The sequence below is a fragment of the Cinclus cinclus genome, chromosome 2 (genome assembly GCF_963662255.1).
Source record: "Cinclus cinclus chromosome 2, bCinCin1.1, whole genome shotgun sequence".
Taxonomy (NCBI): domain Eukaryota; kingdom Metazoa; phylum Chordata; class Aves; order Passeriformes; family Cinclidae; genus Cinclus; species Cinclus cinclus.
The window spans coordinates 9,562,340-9,584,369 of NC_085047.1; the positions used below are offsets into that span (position 1 = coordinate 9,562,340).

The following is a 22,030-nucleotide window of genomic DNA, read 5'->3' on the forward strand; positions in this document are numbered from 1 at the left end:
CACTACACTTTGCCAAAAAAATTTCTAAGTTACTAAAATTCCTTCTCAATTTCCCCCATGCCTCACTAGCATTACACACTGAGAGATGCACCATGTAGGTAACTTTGGCTTGGCTTACACAGATTCAACTCATCCAAAGCAAGGAACAGAAGGATGACATTTGTTTGCCATCACACGCAAAACACCTCAGAAGGCAAAAAGATGGGGATAAAGCTTAGCCTGATTATCACACACAACTTCCTATTCCCTTTACAACAGATTTTTTTTTTTTTTTTTTAAAGAAACTCTCTATTTGAGAGTTTTACCTGGAGCTAGGGGTAAACTTACATAATTGACCAGTAAACTGTCCTTGACTGTTTGCTCCCACATAGCCTATCTCGAGAAGGTCACTGGCATTGCCGTGGTGACCTCCTCACAAGACTTCACCTTTTCTAGGTCCAGTTGATCCTTTCGAAGAAGATGTTCCTGAAGAGCTGTGGCCACCAGGGGATGGGAAGTTGGGTTTACTATATGGTACGAGTGCCTCTTCTAGAAAAGCAAAACAAAGCAAAATAAATACCAATAAAGTCCTAGAGGTAGGAATGAACAAGCTAATCATTTATGCACGTCATATTCATCCATATCCGTCTTTTGTCTTGCTTTACAGCTTAGCAATTTTACCGAAGAAAATACACAACTAAGAGTTGTATCCCAAGGACAGAGAAGCCAGTATGAATCTAAATTTTGCTTCCTTGTGAACTCCTAAGTCAGTTTGTATTAATTATAAAGATCTATATTCATTATGAATAAGAGATCATGAATCATAGATACTTTAATAAAACAGACGAACACGCAATTTCCAAAACAATGAAGCTATGATTAGATTTCTGCTTCAAGCCTACATAAATGTGCTTTTTCCTTTTCTTTAGCTTAAATTATGACAACATCACCTCAATCAGTTTAGATAAAGAACTACAATATCAGCTAATTTAATTAGCTTCCAGCAACTCAGTAATTTCTAAATATGCAAAGCACACTGACAATTTTTTTAAACTGGTGCTGAATAACATTGGAAAATATTATATTATACATTGCACTTGTAATATTTGGGCTGGATAAATAATCCTGCAGCTTGTTTCACATTCCATTATGAGCAAAAGGCTTACTTCTGCTCACTTGAATTCTATTTCTGTGTAGACCTGTAATAATGAACTGCTTTCAAGAGCAGGATTAATGGCAGTAAGGCATAAGACTGTATGTCTTCATACAGCCTGAAGTAAAACAAGACATCACTTCTGATTAGAGTTTCCTGGAGATATTGTTGCAATAATTCAAATCTAAGAAACATAACAGCAGCACTGATTTAGCACTGAAATAGAAGCGCTATTTTATTTCTTTGCTCTATATGATCCACTTTTGCCATCTCAGAAGCTGAAGAAAGAGACCTTGCTAAATATAGTTTGATTCAAGACAGAATATGAGTATATATGCCCAACCTCAAATATAGCATTGTCCCTTTTGAAATCAGTGGGATTTCTAGGGCTCTAATCTTGACTTTTTTCAAAGTGAATTTAGACCAAAAGGATTTTCTTTATTTTGGTTTTCCAATTGTCTTAACCCTTAGACAACCTTTTGAGGAGAAATGGACTTTGTTTGACAGAGGGCAAGAACACAGAAGGAAAAGTAGGTGGGGATGGCTGGAAAGAAAGAGGAGATAGAAATGCTTTTATTCACAAGCTTGAAGCCTTTGCAAAGACTGCAGCAGAGGCATAATTAATTCAGAGAAGTGCTAAATGAGAACAAATTTGTGGAAGAAACTCAGGATTTCAGGATTTGCCACAACAGAGTAGGATATGGGGATTCCCCATGTGAGCTGCTGTTGAACTCAGCCTGTTTTTAAGGTAAATCTGTTACAGAAGAGGGCAGCTGACTTCTTTCCCTGCCAAAACATCTCCCTCTGGTCCTGCCCAAGGGACCAAAATATTTGTGCTGCAGGACATAAGGGCAATATCAGTGTTTTGTGCTATGACTGTGCTGTCCTTGCTGAAATAAAAAGAAATGTTTGAAAGACACTGTAAAATGGCATTTAACAGCCACAGTCTCTCCTAAATTATGTTACTTGTATTTTTATATATCAAGACCTAACAATAGAGCGAGATGCAAACCTGGTTTCAAAAGGCTGACTAAAATACCAGTTTGCATCAAGGCAGCAATAAAGCAGCAGCATAAATCAGTTTAGCAGAAAGCTGGATATCTTTTTAAAGGAAGAAAACAAAAGTCACTAGCATTGCAAAAGAATTGGAAGATGACATATATAGTCAATTGATTTGTTTTTCTAGCTTGTGGACTCAGGATAAGGCCTCCTTCGGGTTCAATGAAATATTGAGGAAAAATGACCATGAATAAATATAAAGTGCATTATCATTATAGAGCATATGGCATGCTAAATTATCTATTGTAGACTCAGAAATAAACATAATCCATAAAATAAGGAATTGTGACATTAAATGAAGGCTAGGTTTTACACAACATTCTAGCATATGGAAAGTACACAGAAGTCTCCAGTCCTGAGAATGGGCTCACATTTATTAAACTTTCCAAACAGTGGCCCATATTCACACCTGCAAAGAATATGGGGAGGCTTTGCTGGTGCCTTTCCCTTTGAAATATGGAGCCATTAACTTGAAGATATAATTCTAGCCCCTGTGATATCAGGAGATGTGTGTGTAACAATGTTTCTATACCTCAGAAACTAACCAAAAGATTTTTCCTGTTATCAAAATTATTGTAACCTGATCTAGCACCACTTTCATCAGAGGGGGAGCTGAGAATGTCATGTTTGATGTGCTTTAACTCCAGTTCTACAATGAAGCCACTGCCAGGAACTGTGATCTTGTTTATACTGAAAGCATCCAGTGGAAACAGAGATCCCAGACTTTGGTATTTTCATTCTATTCAACATCAAACTAAAGGTCTTGCTTTCAAAATTTCACTCACAGCTTGGTAACATCTGAATGAAACCCCCTAAGTTGCAAATTATATATTTTCTGGAAGTTGATAGCTAATAATAACTCTTTTTTTTTGGAAATGTATTGAAAACTTGGATAGAATGGATTTCCAAAGACCTATGCCATTAATAAATGAAAAAGGAAGAAGCACAATGAATGTTATGAGACCACCCAAGTTTAGTGATATAAACCAGCACCACGCACAGGAGTAGCCTTTTAAAAATCTACCAGAGACAAGAATGCAGAGTAGAGAAAGCTGCAGTGCAAGAGGCTGGAATGAGAATCAGAGAGAGAGATATGAAGCCCTGGCCCATCTTGTGCACAAACTTTATGAACTCCTCACACCAGGATAAACTCATAACATCTCCTAGAGGCATCCTTTTTTATGCATAAAGGATATACACTTGCATCCTGAATTTGACAAGAACAGGATACCTGTAACCACTTCAGTGTAGGGCACTGGAAGTGTCAAGATCAAGTCCTCTTTATTTATGGACAGATAAATGCATGCCCTGCAGGATGGGAACTTTACTACTGTAAAAGCTCTGCATCACAGAATAAATGACAAGTTCTATTTGTACACTTGTGAGACAGAGGAAAAAGAAGGGACTTCTTTCTAAGCAGGTCAGAGAAGCATCCTTAATAATAATTTCCAAGGGACTGAAAAGTGTAGGGTGCATTTGGGCTATTTTCTGTGTGTTTGTACATCTTCTAAATTGCAATTAAAACTGCCATTTCACCAAGCAGCATGAATTTCACACACTATTTTTAAACTGTGACTTCACATCGTGATTTCAGAACATGAACAGCCACTCACTTGTTTATGCAGCCAACATATTAGGGGGTTTTAACAGTACCACTATTGTTATATTTTAAAATATGGATTATATTTAAAATATTTACATTTTAAATACAGGTAACAGTATCTTCCCTAGGATGACTTCATTCAGTAAATCCTGTCCCCATTACAGATTTGTCTGCACACTACTATTCTTTTTTTACTATGCTAATTGTATTAGTGTGTTAGATTAACACAGAGCTTTAAGAGTGAATAAAACCAAGAAAGATATGGATGTTAGGAGTACCTCTAGTGTGACTGTGGGAGCTGTCTACATAAGTGAAGAAACAGTGTAACCCCACAAAACACTTCACGCACGGTATTTTTTTTTTGTTTTGTTTAAATCTTATTTGTCCTCTTGTATCAGTCCAAGAAGCACTATACTGGGATGAGGTGATTCCTGAGTTAAAGAAAACACCCTATGATGAAACAGCAGTACTTGAGGTCAGGCTGAGAGAGGGTGAGGCTGTGAATATTGTAGAAATACAACTCCAGCCCAGCATCACCTCCTGTGCACATTTGTGCAGACTTGAAATCCCTTTAGGTGCTGAAGTCAGCTTGGGGCAAGGTGCATGTCCTGTACGAAGGTGAAAACCTGTGCTGTCATCTTGCTGGGCTTAAGAGATGAATGCTACTTTGTCATATCCTTGAATAAAGTGAAGAGAGGGTTTTTAATACAGCTGAAAGGGATATCAGTAGCTCAGAAGGATCAGCCTTGTTGCAGACACGTAAAACTGCTGCCAACCTGGAAGCGGGTTGAAAGAACTGGAATAAATGGCCCTATATGTATAAATAAATACATACATCTAACAGAAGATACTTTAAAAATCTCTCTCCTTCCCTGCTGGCCTGAAACTGTTCCTATTTTCTCCATTGCTATGCTCGAGAACATTATTAATTTCCTAAACACCGCAAAGGGTGCACCGAGTCAGGTGCTAACGAGAATTCATTGTTGCAGGAGGGAAGATAGTTGGATCGCAAGCCCTCGTTTCACTTTGCCTTTCTTTATTTTCCAGCCTGAGTCTCACCAGTGCTCTCCCAGAGAGGTGTGAGGTGATCCTAGAGCCCTGCCAGGCACAGAACCCCTCAGCAGTGGGGTGGAGCAGCCGCCTGCCTCGCCTCGGCCGGTGCGGCGCGCACACACCTGATCCGAAGGCTTGCTTGTGTTGGGCTTTCCTGAAATCCTCTTGGCGGTCTGTAGAGCTTATCCACTCCTGGGCTTGCCGCTGCCACTCTAGTGATGTCCTAGTGGGCCGGTCCAGGGAGCTCTTTGTGTCATCTACGTTGGCTGCTGCGTGCTGCCTCTCCAGAGAGCTCCCCTTCCTCTCGGCAGAACCTCCGCGCTGGCCGGGCACTATGGGCTGCCTTAAACCCTGACCGGGGGGCGGGTCGGGTGGTGGTGGAAGATCTAAAAAACGTGAATAACATTCAGGTGAACTGACTTTTTTTTTTTTTTTAATTGAAACAGAAGGCCTGTTTTCGACGCTGGAAAGAAATGTGCCTTGCAAATGGTACGAGCTACTGAATCATTGGATTTTAAGAGGAAATTTCATGTTAATCAGAAAAGGATTTCGACTTCCGCTAGCTCTTTATTCTGGTTGTTGTGTTTCCACCTCTTTCTAACTTCCATAAAAATCCATAGACTCTGAGCCCTGACTTACACCTCCAAGCGTGGGATTTATTTTCCGTGGGGTGTGCATCAGCTGTTTTGTTCACTAACAGCAAGGAATTAAGGATCACTGTGGGAAACTGACCTGTGCCAGTTGGCAATTTCCCCCCACCATACTCAGACCTGCTTCACCCTGGTTTTGGGCTACACTTTCAGCTCGACGTGTAAACTCAAAATCTAATCTAGAACTCCATCACAATGAATAAAATGCAATAGCGAATAAAAAATAATAAATAATAAATGAATGAGAATAAATGTATGAGGTGAATAATGAATAAACAAATATCGGGGAAAATTAATTGTGAAACCTACTGTCATTGAAAAAGCATCAGTACATCTCTGACCAATGAGTTTAAATGGAACCACCAAATAATGGCTGAGCATTTTAGTCAATGAAATGAAGAGCTACACTCTTCAGAGACTAGAGGATGACCACTCTTAATTCTAGCAAGGTTCTTGCAAATATAACCAATTAAAACACAATTTCAGCTAACAGAAAGACACTTGGCTGGTCTCTAACAACTCCTGTCCTTTTCAAGTTTTTGACCTGGACTACTAAGATGTTTGTGGAATTGGAGGTCAACCTTCTAAATACATTTGTGGGGGCAAAAGTGCCCTTTTTTGTTAGTCCATGACCCAAGGTAATTATAGACTCTAATTCTAAATGCAACTTTTACATGTAAACTATGTGATAGACTCACAACAGTATGGATTATTTAAGAGAAAAAAAATCAGAAAATAGAAGCACCTTTAGTATCATAATGAAAATTCTTCTATATCATATACACATTTAATACAAGGAACACTTGTGGATAATTCTGTTTTGGGGCAATGGATAGCCCAAATAAATCTCTGCAGCCGTACCAACTTCACAAAAAAAATATGCTATCTTACAGTAGATTTGGGTCTGACCTGTTTTCTAGTCCTTTCTACCTTACTGTGTTGTGAAGGTTTATCAAGGAATTGAACTTGGCTCAGTAACAGGGATGAAAAAGTAAAGCTCTGTTTTGCCTGTAGGGAAGTCAAATGTTTATAACTCTAGTGCGACTGAAATTCCTCTTATAAATTGGTCAGGATGCCTTTGGAGAGAGTTTATTTCTAAGTCTCTAATCCAGCTTTATATAATACCTTATATAATGCTACACAGACTTTTTTCATGTCCTTGCTGTTAGAGGTGATACTTATACCTCACATATGGAGCAGAAATGCTTCCAAAGTTGCTGAGATGCTATTCCAGTCAACGCTGTCTCTTACAGATAAATGAGGATGTGCAGGTTATTTGTGTTTGCATGAGAAAAAAGTTGTATCCAGTGATGTTCCTGCCCCTTTGCTCACAGCTGAAGTGCTATGCCCCAGATTAAAATGAGCACCCTCTGGCGAGAGCAGCCTTTTAATACTCTGTCAGTGAGCTTGGTGTATGCTTTATGTTCAGCACTAATCTATTTGAGAATTTTTTTGTTATGAATATAGATGTGACCTTTCATGACAATGACTGTACTTGAGTTACTGTAGGTGGAAGCAGGAGGGTATGGGAGCTTGCCAATGAAAATTGCTTTATAGTTCTGGCTTCCAAAATGGCATTTCTTATAATTGATTTTATTGCGATCATAACCAGTTAATGTACAGAACCACAACACTGGCATCTGCTTATGCAATCTGAAATAGGGATTACTGAAGCTGTGATTTACAAGCACTTTGTGGAGATGCATTGAATGCAATAAACATAGGCATAACATGACATTGGACTATGCAATTTCCCAGATACAATATTTACCATGCAATATAAGCAGAATTTTCAAGTAGTAGCATAGGAAAAAATAGTTAAAATTATTGCAGTATTAAACTTTAAACAGAATACCTTACTTCAGAAATTGTTGTCTAATAGTTGTTATTAATTAGATACTTAAAAGGAAAGAAGGCTTGTACTTAAACTATACTGCATGTTCTAGAGCTGGCTGCAACTCCTGGAATTACTGCAGAGTTATGGTGTTGATCTGCTGTTAATGTGATTATTGCTTTTATCCATCCACAAAACAAGCATAAAGACTGACTTATGCATAGAAGTGAAATGAAACACCATGTTTGCAAGTTTCCTTGGTTGCTTTAAACCTACAGATGAATTGAAGAGAAAACTAAAATTTATCTTGTAATGAAGCTTCACAGAATTCTAGAAGAACTACAGGTACTTTGAAATTAACATCAACTGGCTCTGGCCTGAGTACAAACTTACTGAACTGTGTTACAGTTGTCTGAGAAGACCTGTAAAAACAGTTAATAATTGTAGCCAAACATCACCTGACTAAACTGTTTTTTTTTCTTCACCTCCTTACTCAGGTTGACAGCCACAGTAATACCCACCTGCCTTTTTTAATAAAAGAAGCTGGAAGAGAGCTTAATTTGGAAAGGTAGCTTTTGATTTGCTCTACAATTTACACCCTTCATTGTAAATCCTGTGCCTTAGTAAATAACTAAATATTTTCTGCTCTCTTGTCTGAGTTGATAGAAAGATCCCCTGTATCTAGAGTAACAAGTTTCTTCCTCCAGCATCATTGAGGCTTGCCTTGCCCTGGCTTTCCTAACCTTGCTAAAGGGGCAACAGATGCCACCTGAGTTAGAAGTCTCAGATCATCACAGGAAGACTTCTTACCACATAAAGGCAATTATGTCAATCATTTCATCATGTCAATCCCTTCAGAGAAGTTCTGAATTTAGAAATTCAGGGACTTCAGTGGGACTCTCAGTGAGGATACACAGAGTGGGAACACTGATTCCTACTTCCATCTAAATCCCATTTATTGTCCAGGTGGTAGGGAAAATACCTGAAAGCCTGCACTCAGCTAGTAACTTTCTCGGTCAGTAGGATGTCACCAGACTTTCATTTTGAAGCCTCTAATGGCAGGATTATCAAACCTGCAAGGCAGTTCATAAGTGCATTGGTGATGGTCTTACTGATTTAGTAATGGAGGGATTGTGATTGAGGAGCTGTAGGACATCAGAGTGCCTGATAAGGGGGAGATGGATATTCAGTCTGGGATTACTCCAGCCCTTCTACAGAAGGCAGAGCATTGGCTAAATGAACACCAGTCAAGGTTTGGCACAGCTTCTCATTATTAACTAGAAAAAGCAGCAAGTTAAAGAACCTACAGCTGTAAGGACACACCTTTCTACCTGTGTCAGTGATTTCTTCTCCTAGGGGTGATAATTACTGTGACATTTAATAAGCCTCTGAAACACTGTTTAGCATCAGAAGGTAAGTATTTTCTCAACATTAAAAAATATTTTTAATACACAGTAGGAAGTTAGTAGCAAGGCATAGTAACCTAAGTCTTATGTTCCAGTTCTCCTTTTCAAACCCTAAGCGTATTTCCCTTCTGCCTCCTCTTTGACCGTTTTTTTGCATATCGTGCTAAGCTAAGAAGGGCTTTTAACTTCAGTCACACAGTTACCATGCTGCAAACCATATGACAGAATCCACTGGTTTGCAATTCATAACTACATTGTTACTAGGAAAACAAATTATTCCTTCAGCACTTACACTAAAACCCTCCTGTTTGGTTTTCTGTTTTGTTTTGTTGTTGATTTTTTTTGTTTGTTTTTTTTTGTTTGTTTCTTTTATGGTGGACTGTGAGCTCAGAATGAAAGTTTTGGCCATCTGAGGGATTCATAATACATTCTTCCTCTGTGGATTTGCTGTTGTCTCCACAGTCTTTCAGGATGTGGAAGTGAAAAAAAAAAGTTGTACAGCAAGACAAATACGAAGACTCCATCTAGAGTCTGTCTCTAGAGGCTTCTGACCTGCAGCTGAAGGAAATAAAGAAGCAGGGTTTTAGGGCATTTGTGTGGATTGCTGTCAAAACTAAGCATGAAGTTGAACCCTCAAATGCTTACTCGGTCTGAGATGTGTGTGCTATGTGTTAAATATTACAGTTTCTTAGGTCTTTTGCACTGTCCCACATGGTTACAGTTAACAAGGAGAAAGAACTCGGGATGTGTATGGGAATGGGCAGAGAAAGCTGGAGCTTTCTTGGTCAATGAAAATTGAAAATAACAGACATCTGGTATGTGATGAGACAAACACAGGATACCAGGACTCATCTAACTGGGGAATTTGAGAACAACTGGCAAACCAAATATATTCTGACAAGACAAATCCAAGAGGAAGCAGTTGTATGGAAATGGATTGGAGACATCAGAAAAACCAGAGAAAAAGTATAGAAATGCTTTTCACAGAAATCAGAATGGCCCAGGGCTGAATGGACTGGCCTGGATTAAGGCTTGGAATTGCTGGACCTACCAGAGGCTCTCATACTTGCTCTTTCTAGCTATAGCTTAAGCATAGTGGTATTGTCTGCCTTTGTAAAGGTCATTGCAATATTCCACAGAAAGCACCAGGTTACCATTTTTAATTAGTGCAGACCAGAGATTCCTAAATTCAATTGTTTCTATACATGCAGGTGGCAGCAGCAACTTTTAGCTTCCTTAATTGACAAATGATCTTTTGCAAATTTAACTATGACTCAGACTTGACATTACACTTTAATGACTCATATTCAGTAGGAGTTGAAGGGGAGAACTGTACCATTTGTGTTTGTTTGTTTGTTCCTGTGTTAATGCAGGATGGGAATGGTTCCTCTGTTGCTCCAGTTCATTATGAATTTTTGCAACATATAGCAAGGACTTAACTAGGTTTATAAAAGACAAATATTAATCTAATGGCATCTGAAAGCTGCTATGGTTATTGCCCATGTCTGAGAGGTTGAAGGAAATAGTATATCACTGGTATTCTGATTTAAATATATGAAAGAAATTCCAGTAAGATTAGTACTTTATAAAGGATAAATAAAAGGCAATAGGAGTTCCCTCTTTCAAAATGGATCTCTTTCACTAATTTAGAACAATGACAAATTTTATGATGGACTCACTCTGTGAGGAGCCCCATTTCCACCTGTCTCATGACCTGAACTGGATCCCCACTAATTTTCTGGCACCCACACTACTGTAAAACACTTCTGTAGCACTATTTGGAAGTATTTAGAAGCAGAAGGATTAGTGTTCACCATAATGAGTGCACTACAAGCTCACACATACACAGAATTTGTGGCCTAAGATGCTCACAGAGTGACAGGATATGGCACTCAGAAGGGTTAACAACACATGTACCGCAGGAGTATGGCCAGCACTCTAAGTGCCATCCATAATTTTCCAGTTACAGTTCTCATAGACACATCTATTCAATGGATCTGTGTAATAGAGAGGCCTCTGTAATATATCCATAAGGGGAGGGAATTAATGTTTAAAGGAACTCGGATCCATAGGAGCAGAATCTAAGCTACTTTAAGCTGTTTCCACAAAAAATATCACAGTGAGAATGAGCCTTAGAGCAGGAGATGTAACAATAACCCCTCCGGTGAACACTGATCATTTCAACACCTACAGTTGCAAGGCCAGAGATAAGAAGAAATGAGGGGGAGGTAACCAGCTGGCCTTCCTATCCAGTCTTCCTCAAAAGCCAACAGACACTAACTGTGTCTTTTACCAGACTTAAGAAGACAAAGAAAATGGAAGACAGAGCTGATCTTAATTACTAGAAGAGCAGAATAGACACGCCTGAAATTTCCAGATGGGAAGTAGTCGTAAGAGAGAAGTGGAGATGTAAAAGAGTGAGACACAGTCACTGAGGTCAGTGGATGTCAGGACTGAAGCAGCACGGACAAGAGGTGAGGCAGAATCATGGGAAAACATGGCACATGTTGCTGTAGCTGTTGGATGTCTGTCAAAACCAGCACAAACCAAACAAGTCCAGCAGGAGCAGCTCTCTGCTTCTCCTTAGGAATTCATGATGTGCGGATACCAGTAGTGGTGGCTATTTTCATAAAATATTAAATTACTCACAGGCCATTTTTCCAGTGTTGACTCATATGCAACACAGTCATTTGGGGGTAAGATTTATATGGAGACCTGAGAAACCCTACGAGACGATGACATGTTCAGAGCAGAAATGGAGAAAGGCTCCTCCAACGCTCACCCACATTGCTAGAGTTGCAACATTGCTCACACGGCAACCCAGGGACCCCAGGGCACCAAAGCAGTGATTGATATATGGCTATATTCCTGAAAAGATGGCTCTGCCTTCTCCTGCTGTAGGTTTTCCTCCCCCAGCACTCACCGTCTGTGATTCCCTCCCGGCGATGAGGCAAAGGGGGCTGCTCCAAACGTCCGCCCTTGTGTTTTTTGGTGGGCCTTGGCCTCTGACCCTGATTGACAGCGGCACTGGTATTGCTGTCAGTAGAAAAAGGACTGCCTGGCCGAGGTCTCTGAGAGGAAGAATATGCTTTGCCTAAAGAAAAAAAAAACAACAAAAAACCAGAGAGAGAGAAAGCCGATGATAAAATGTTATTGCCTTGAAACAGGTTGTTCTATTAATGTCTGCTCCAAAACATTAAATCAGGTCTAATTCTCAGAGGCAGGCAAGTGTCCCCTCAAGGTACCCACTGATAACGACTGCTTTAAGACACACCACAACAAGTGAGGTAGAGAAGCTTGGCATTCTTTTGTCTTTAACTTTTATAATTAAAATCATTCCATCTGCTGTGATAAAGCTACTGTATACCATGTAACTCCTACCTGCTCTGTGTGCTGAACAGATGTGTCATAACAACTCCTCAGCCTCAAACAGGGAAGGAAAACAGCTCTGCAATCATATCAAATTTATCTCCTCCTGCCTTCCACTTTCATGTTTTCTGAGCCAGATTCTCATTTTTGGGGCTCCCATATGCACTGTATATCTGGGGAAACTCCAGCGAGATAAATATAACTGATTTTGCAAGCGATGTAGCACTGCATACTTAAGGGCTCTCTTTTCTCAAGAAATAAAAATGGGGGTGTATTTAAATTCTAGAACTTTCCAGTTAATTTTCAGCACTTTTATTTGTTAAAAATATATATTCTGACCTCAGATTCATTTATTTATATCTTTAATATCTATTACGTATATGTATATATAAATATGTACTACTCAAATTATGATTTCTCTTTAAAAATATCTTTGATGCTGTTCTATGGAGCAGATGATTAAAAGCCTCATAATTTAAAAAGCATGATTCATTTACTACATCCACTTCCTCTTATTCTGTTATTTTTATTCTGTTAACTAGACTTAATATTTAATGATAACTGATGAAAACTAAATATCACCATCTTTGACTTTCTTTTGCTCATGTGTATGTACTTTCTGTGAAATTTTTGAGATGCTAACATCTTAATTTAGAATTGGTAATTAAAGTTCTTACATATTTTAATGCTATCTGCAGTGAAAAATGCATAAGCCAGTCCAAACTTCTGCTCTTCCAGTGCTGCTCTAGGCCCAAATGGTGTAAGGGATGACAGAAAGTGGCAAAATGGGTGATGGCTATTTTTCTGGTCAACTGGATCCATGATAGGAAGGATGTCTTTTCATCCTCTGGTTAACCTCAACCATGGTTTACCCTGCAATGGGTTATGCTTTCTAGTAAAACCTTCCAATAGGTGTGCTTACTTCTACCATGCTGTCACATACAATTTGATCTAGAAAAGCCTAACTGGTACTAATATGCAGCTGAGCACCCTATTTGAAACATTCTCAGCACCAAGAGGGCAACGTCAAAAAACAGCCATAATCTCTCTAACATGTTATTTCACATTAATACATACATGTTAGGATAATATTTCACTACTTGACTTCAGAGATTTCGTGACTGTCTCAGGTTTGATCTACCTTCTGCTGTGCACCCTGAGGAGGGCACTGCTCTCAGGCAGGCTTGTCCCCAGCTGCACATCTCTGCCAGCTCTCAGAGGTTACCACATCTGAAGCCCCCATTTGGATATTCCCTAACCCTCCTTAAAAAAAAAAAAAATAAAAGAAAGAAAAAAAGGGCCCAATTGAATTTACATAGTCTGAAAACAATGCCTTTGCTAACCTAGCTCATTTTAACTGAAATTGGGTTACAGAACACCCGCCCAAGCAGCTAATTCTGGAGCTGGGAGAAAGCAAGGAATAAGCATTTGGGAACATTAACCTCTATAGCTGGCACAGCTGCAGCCAGACAAAGACAAGTGATCAAGCTCTTGTTTTGTGGATAAGGATAACACAGCAGATGAACACAGGCAAAATATTAAAATTTCATTTAAAAATAAAAATAAAAAAGACTCCTAAAGAAATTCAGATGTGAGCCTGAAATTCCATCTCAGCCCACAGCACGCTGCACAGATGTTTTGCAAAAATAAACTCACAACGTGCAAGTGCAACTAGTGAGTGTAGGATGCAGATACTTCACGCTTATTCTTTTGACTAAAGAAATATGATTATTCATTCAGAATGCTGGTTTAAAAAAGAAATAGACACCAAACATTCTCTTTTATCCCTTCATGAAAATGAGGCAAAATAAATAGCACTGACCTAAATCATACATGGGCCAAATGCAGATGATGTGCAGACTCCCACAGCACATTTTTCAATGCACTTAAATAACTGATTACACCATCTTGTATTTGTATGCAGCCCTTCCAGTAAGAACTGCTGAGCAGTGTCAGACCTTCTGCAGCAGATTTAGTGTGTTTAAGTGGAGACAAGGATGAATCCACTAATTCTTGATTTAATTTCCCAAGGGTGTTAAAAAGGAAAGCTGTTTGAACTTCATGGCAAATCACATGATGCCTTCTGGAAACTGGAATCAAAGTGTCTGGCAGGAGAGACACATTGCATCTGGATTCACCAATGCCTCCCGTGCTTGGCAATCAAACATTCCCACGTGAGGCTATCAAGCTGGACATCTCCTTCAGTATCTACCACTGAGAATGTTTCACAGCTGTTCTAAATGGGTGAAAGTAACTGTCCAGACTGCAGATGAACACAGAGTCAGGACCTTCAGGCTCCCTTCAGAGCAATGAGCAGGGGAACACTGCTGCTTCTGCACTGCCAGGCACCGTGCTGCACTCTGGGGGCTGCTGGGCTCTAGCAGGGATGTCTGACCAAGGCAACCTGCCCTGCCAGGTGACACATCCTAATGACACTGCAGTGACCACGGGCAGCGTTTCCATTTGCTGAGGTTTCTGCGAGGAAAGGAAGGGAGAGCTGTTTGTTTATATGAGGGCTTTTATTTTATTTCCCTTTTGCCTGCTGGGTCATTAAAGAGAGTAAGAAGGTAATAATCATAAAGTCTCCACCACAACTGCTGGATCCCTTTTTGTACCCTATGTTCTAATGGTCTGTCTGAGGAATTACATGCATACTCACTTTAAGTGCTTTTGTGACCTAACCAAAGTAGGAAAATACAACTGATAAGGGGGCTCTCATCCTTTCGTTGTAATTTCCATTTGCATGGCTACAATAAAAAATCATATGTATTCTGAAGTGTCAAAGTTTGTGCCTCCACTTACTTCTGTTATGAGTGTTTGTGGTGGAAACTGCACTTCTCAAAAGTTTGATGTAAGTGACAATAATTTTGGTGAATCTTTGTATTAACTTTTACTGGAGCAAACATCACCAAAAAAAAAAAAAAAAAAAACCATTGGAAAATATTTGCTCCTTTCATTCAGAAACTGTGAGACTCTTCAGTGTATTTTAAGTTATAGTTCGGCCAGATATGTCCATAGTAGATAAGTCAAGGTCTACACGAGTTTTCTTATTTTGTTTTGCTTTTTAAATGATAAGACAGATTTCCATTAATAGAAGAAAACAACTGAGGGCTTCAGCTATGGTGAAATATTCTTTTAAGGATGACTCTGTCTGAACAAAGCCAATGGTAAAAGTCACAGTGAAAGTTCACAGATCTGAAAAATGCTGGATTTTAGGACTCTGCCATTAACTCGCTCCTTTATTCCCAGTGTTCCTGAAAGGCAGCCCTTGCCATGAAGTTATTCTGCCTGCAGAAAGCCTAGAGTTTTCAGCCCCAACATGTGAGACTTTATTTGAAATGCACACATTTTACTAAAGGAGAGACTTCATAACAGACTAATAGACTAAAAAATTTAAAGAATATTATGGGACCTGTCATCCAGAATTACTGAGGAAGCATAACAAAAAAATATGACCCAAGTTCATATTTTGCTATTAGATTTGTGGATTTAATTAATCAGTTATTGTTGCTATGTTGACATGACTAAGGAAATGCAAATTTATCCTTTTTTTACCAGAACAAAGATAATATTCCTTTATATTTTTAATAGAAATAAAACATATGGAGCTTTAAAAATAAGAACTAAAATATATTTAGTTTTCATTAATTACTTCCAGAAGACTGGCTGTTTTCCAATGTAATATCCACTTTACCTGTGTTACATTTTACTTGGCAGATTAAGTTGGCATAACCAAAATTAAAAGTTATCGAAATATATTAACTTATTGAATTAAGGATTTTAAAATCAGCTATTAATTAAGCTTTAAACAGTTTGTATTGTTAACAGTCAAAGCACACGAATGCACCCCATGCTCAGCAAAACTTCACAGAAAACCACACTTTTGCAAGATGAAATGCAACAGAAGAGCAGGGATGGAGATAAGAGTTTAAACGTGATGTTCAACACTGGAAATGTGAATGACTGTGAGAAGATTTTTCAGAAAATGAAATCATCAAAGGCTGCAAGGCAGAATTAGTAGTCTCTTCAGTTAAATATTAAATGAGGATAGATCAGTAAATCTAGAGCAGAGTCAGCACTGAGGGGAACTGCAGCAGACGGAAGGTGCAGATTAAAAACTTATGTTATTCACTACTTTAAATCACTGAAAATAAAACGTAATGCAAGGTTTCATTTGAAATACACTGACAAAAGTATCTCCATCCACCTTATCCCATGCGTGTTAGACAAGTGTGAGATGCAGTTTCACTGAGAGAAGGATAGGCAGAGACACCCCTCATGCAGAAAGCATCAACTTTGAGTCTACAAACCTGTTCTTGTCAGGCTGGTTCCATCCAGCCTAAACCCAGCTTTATCTGCTGCTGCAACCAGTGCTTGTGCAAAAGTGCCGCTGGTAAAGATGGAGTCATCTGAGGAGCTACCTACACTAGATCTATGACTAGAAAAGTTACGGTCCTCATCAGACGCAGAACCCCATCCATTTACCATTGAACCTAAAAACAAATGTAGGGGGCTAGTGAGTGGTGCACATTTGATATTCTTTTTCTCCATCTAAAGACCCACTTAATACATCCCTTCTCAACAGGAAACACAAAATTCATTTGACAGAGCTTGGTACAGAAGAGCAGTATTCATTTAAAGCTTAAAGACCCACTTATTGTGTCTTTTCACAACACAAACCCCAAAGTTTATCTGACAGTTTTGTACAACAGAGCACTATCAGAGCTAGTTGGGATCTCATTTGTAGCTTGCTCCATGTAGCTTTGTTCCTGTAAACAAATTAATACACATTCTCTACAAATGCAAAGGCTCCATAGCAAATGCTTTTGACAATTAATGTTTGGGTTTTTTTCCTGTGATTGGATTGAATGTGGCTGGCTTTGTTATTTTTGTTTTACTTGACTTGTTACAAATCAATATCTAGTTTGATACTTGCCAAACCAAGTCTTAATTTTGGATTGCATATATGTAAGTCTCAGTAGGTATGGCTAAAGTCAGACCTGGGCTTCAAGAGCTATCCCGAAGAAGACTGGCACAATGTAATTTTCTCAATCAAAATCTTAAAATAAATAAGCAGTTTTAATGGTCTAAAAATAGCTGATCTAAAGTAATTTGCTCTAGTGGAGTACAGTAACATTTTTAAAAGGTAAGAAATATTTAAGATTCAAGAGCAGAGCAAACATATGCTCAGATTTAACACTGAGTCAGTTCCTAGACCAGTGCTGGCCTCATGGTACCTTCAAACTATGGATTACCACCACTGCAGGAGAGGAAGTTGACAACATCATAAAAATTCAGTCAGAAAGTCAGATACCAGAAAAACCATGTGAAAGAAATAGAGAAATCTTGATACAACTAAAATATAAAGAACAAAGTAAAGAAGGAAGGAGAAATCTTATTTGCTCTTTGCTTATATCTTCTGTTTTTTTCTGAAGCATGAATCAAGCATCGGTCAGCTACCTATCAATTTAAAATGTTATTGCTCGAGTCAAGTTTCTTTTCTTTTTCAAAATACTGCAATTCTGTTTCTTTCAGGGTTTCAGATGGAGATGGTGGAGTTCTGTACTTCTAAAATGTTCCAGGGTCATTCTGCACTGTGCAGTGGAGCAGGAGGCAAAGGGAAGAGCCAGCAGCAAGTACTTTGCTCCAGGAAGAGGGCAGACCCTGTTAATGAGCTAACAAATCCAGGTGAGCTACCAGAGTGCTTCTGGGACCTGAGCTGCTGCATGGCATTGCAAGGTGCTGGGTGGACAGCACTGACATAGGCACCACAGGCACCACACCCATTTCAAAATACCTGAAATGCGCTTTTTACCAACAGCTATAGGTTGGGGTGGAAAAAAAAAAAGCCCAGTGAACCCGTGAGAGTGGCCCTGACTGTACTCAGCAGAACTGAATTTCTGTAAATGCACATAAAATGTGTAGCAGTACAGTCGCCTTTTTAAAATCCATGTCCAAGAAAGCACTGCCATGTTTAAAATTGTTAAGTAGTAAATCAATGGTGACCTGCTTATTGGTTAATTGATAGGCTAATTAACTAATGGTGGTGTTAACTAATGGTGGTGTCAAATATTAAAAATGTCCTGCAAAAATAGGTCATGAGTACAATACACGAATCCTGGAATTCAGTAGCATGCTGCACCACAAATCCCAAGAACAATGGATTATTTTGTGATGCTGCAGTGACCAAACCTTTTAATGTCAGAGAAGTGGCAGGCTATAATAACAAAAACCCGTGCACCCCTCAGGTGCAAGAAAAGAAACCAAAGAGGTCTGTGGAGGTCTGACAGGCAGAAAGTGTGCTGAGTGCAACAGAGAGTGACAGAGTTTGATTCTGCTTGCCGAAAGCACACATAAAATTGTTATTTTCCAAACAGACTCGACCTGATGCAGACAGATGTGAGGGAGCCCAGATAACAGCAAGGGAAGGCTAAAACTGAATTTCCTCTGAGAAGACATTTTCTGAACTAACAATCAAAGTGCGATAGGACATCATAGAGAATGGAGAGCAAAGAGGCTTAGCAACAGTTACTGATGATGTATGAAAAGAGATACGACAGATAAAACACTTAATGAAGATGTAAGAAAATGAAATGCTGTAACTGTGGAGGACATTTTCAAACAATCACTTACAGACACATTCCACAAAATATGTGAGCACAAGCTGAAGCATAAAAATGTAACAAGAGCTACACATATCAAAGGATGATACTTAGATACTAAAAATTTAACACGAGTGCCACTAATTTCGGGACCCAAGGGTTTTGTGTCATATATTCTATTGTCTATGTAGAGACATATAAAACCATATTCAGAGCACTTCTGGTTTTCAGTGTCATGGTTCATGAGACCGTGGATGTTTTAAAAGTACTTTTAATTTATATTTTTTCACATTGCTTTGTCCATTTGCTAACCACAGCTGTTACACAACATATAATGCACATGGTAATTTGTGTGAGACACTGTTTCAGGTTATGTGTACTAGCTGTTTTTAATTTGCTTTGTTAATCAGCCAAAAAAACCCCTCATTTTAGGTATGAAATATACTGAAAATCTGCAGAAGGACATAGTATGCGAATACAGCTATTGTTCTACACACTCATAGACATGCCAGTTTTTCTAAAATTACCTAAATTTTTATTATCAGACTGCCAATTTTCTAGGCTAACCCTATAAAAAAGCTCTGTTCCTCAACTCCTCCACATTCCCAGACAGCAAGTATTAGCAAGGATGGGGAAGAGTGTGCTCTGGCTATGGATCACTCCTCCTTCCCCTCTCCTCCAGCAGCTGTTCTAGGAGGGACCTGTCACGCTGGAAGCATAGCTCTGTTCTTGCAGGGACATGAGTTTTGCTGAGATGTCATGACACCATCTGGAGTTCTGCATCCATTTCTGGGGTTCCTGGCACAAGCCAGACCTGGACCTGTTCAAGTCTGTCCAAAGAGGAGCCACAACAATGATTAGAGTGTCGGAACCCCTCTTCAGTGAAGACAGGCTGGGACAAGTGGGATTGTTCTCTGCAGCCTGGAGAAGAGAGGGCTCCAGGGAGATTTTCCTGCAGCATTTCAGTATATAAAGTGGGGTCATTACAAAGACAGAAAGAGGCTTTCTGATAAGGCCTGTAGTGACAGGATAAGAAGCATTATTTTCAAATTGGGAGAAGGATTAGATTATATATAAGGAAGAAATTCTTTACCATGAGGGTGTTAAGGTCTTGGCACACGTTGCCCAGAGAAGCTGTGGATGTCCCAGTCCTGGAAGTGTTCAAGTCCAGGCTGGATGGGGCTCTGAGAAACCTGGTTTAGCAGAAAGTGTCCCTGTCCATGGTAGGGGGGGTTGGAACAAGATGACCTTTAAAAGTCTCTCCTAATCCAAACCATTCTACGTTAATTCTCGTTGCTGGAAGCAACTTTTTATACCAAAACTTCTAACTGCTGAAGTCAGCAAAACATGCCAAGACACGTACAGCACCCACAGCCGTGTGTGACCAGGGAGCTAAAGGCAAACTCTGTACATTATTTCTACTGATTCCTGAGCTATTCAGTTTCCCTGCATAAACAACTTCTTTTCCCCAGCAAAACCTGCAGCAGTAAATCCTGCTTTGCTCTGACCTGCAGAGGTGTAGACATTGCCCAGAAGGCATGGGAGTGCTGGAGCCCAGCCTGGGCACCTCAGGCCACCCCACAGCTGTGTTAACATAGCACACGTGGTGACTGCTTGTTTAAAGCAGTCTTGCTTTCCAAATCAGATGCACATTTGCTTTTCTCTGAATAAAGGCAGAATAAGAGATGCTGACGTTCCTTTCAGATCAACTGTGCATTTTGAAATGGGATGAAACAGGCTTTTAGTGTCTCCTTTACATGCAGCTCACTATGTGTTTTCCAAGAGCACATTTGAGTTTTTACGCTTTCTGGCAACTGTAAATTTTACTCTTGCTGACAGCAGCAGTAAATGCTTTATGCAGAACAAAATCAGCCCTGTGAAAAGTTGAACTCTGTTTTCTTGCTCCATAAAATATCTCTTGGTGCTAATGCAAACAGAAAGCTTCTCTGCTATCAGGGAAAGGTGAAGGAAACAGAGGTGCCAACTTCCAGTAGACTGCATGCTACTGCTTTTAGTGGCATTTTGCTGGCAATAAAAATGCTGTTTCTTCTTTGTAAAGTGTACTATTGCTTTACTTAAAAATAATAATAAAAAAGTCTAATGCACTTGCGAAATAAAAGCTGCTTACAACAAAACTGGCACTTCTGAGAATTCCATTAGATGCTCTTCTGCATCTACCACCCTCTATGTGCTTACTTCATGTGTTTTCCTTTACAAGACCATCCAGCACATATTAATGTTAAGCCCCTGCTCCTCTGTAGTTTTTTAATGGAATGGGGATAGATTGCTTAGGTTTCTGAACTGTGGGTGATATCCTTGGGGACTGATGCTACTTCAGCTAAAATCAGTTACAGAATTCTTTTAGCCTTTATACAAGAGAAGATATTATCCTCTCTTGGATATGTCTGACCACTGTCATGATTACACAACAAGAATGCCCACTGATTTTGGTGGAAGTGATGGAAAAGGAGGGGAAATAATCACTGTACCATCAAAATAAGGAAGAATAATAGAAGTGTTTTTATACCGAATCTAAATAAGATCACACCTCCAAAAACTAGACTTTGTTTTTTACTTGCCTGCACCATAAATGCCCCTGTATTTTAATGTATACACCTGGAATAAACGTCTAAGTTCTACATGTTTTATTTTTGGGCAGAAAACACTCACACAAAAAAAAGGAGGAATCAATAAAGCATAGGTAGATATTCAGCACTTCACCGGTCCAATGATAATTAATGACCTTCATAAACATCTAATGAAAAATGAATTTATGTCACTTAGCCAAATTTATTTCTGTTTGCATTCCATCCTTCTAGATTTTTTCAGTTTCCATATTGCTGAAAGGCACAAAAAACCCTCAAATTTATTCAAGCTGTTAGAAAAGAAATGCACATAGAACATTAAGTAGTTGCTCAAATGTTGCTGAGCAGTAAAATACTATGATAAAGTGGCAACTTGCTGTGTCTCTATTACTTCTTCAGCACTAAAATTAATTTATGATCAGTCATCAATTCATTTACATGTCATTTTATGCTAAATCTATCGTTGCTGATGAATGCATACCCCTAGATCCATTAAGCTAGAGTAAAGTCTGTGCTTTATAGTATGACCCTGCTAATTGTTGCATTACCATTTTTATGAGATACAAAAAGTAGCAGTTTCCTATTTTCTGAGCACATATTTAATCCATGAAGCACATTCTTCCTATTAAATGCAATCTGTCTGACTACTTATAAAATAGAATGTTTTGCAATAGGTATCCCTAAGCAAATCAATACAAATATTGAGCTCTGCCATGGTAAAATATAGCTCATGAAAA

At 39.1% G+C, this 22,030-nt stretch overlaps 1 protein-coding gene across 1 annotated transcript in view; it reads right to left on the minus strand.

Annotated features, from left to right (window-relative positions):
* Nucleotides 1-204: 204 nt before the first annotated feature.
* Nucleotides 205-22,030, minus strand: part of ROBO2 (roundabout guidance receptor 2) — a 389,500-nt gene continuing 367,674 nt past the window's right edge. Inside the window, exons 23-24 of the mRNA XM_062515337.1 lie at nucleotides 11,661-11,831; nucleotides 205-528 (exon numbers count right to left, since the gene is read on the minus strand). Of these exons, the coding sequence (XP_062371321.1) occupies nucleotides 413-528; nucleotides 11,661-11,831 (287 nt within the window). The 3' untranslated portion in view covers nucleotides 205-412. The remainder of the gene's footprint in view (nucleotides 529-11,660; nucleotides 11,832-22,030) is intronic.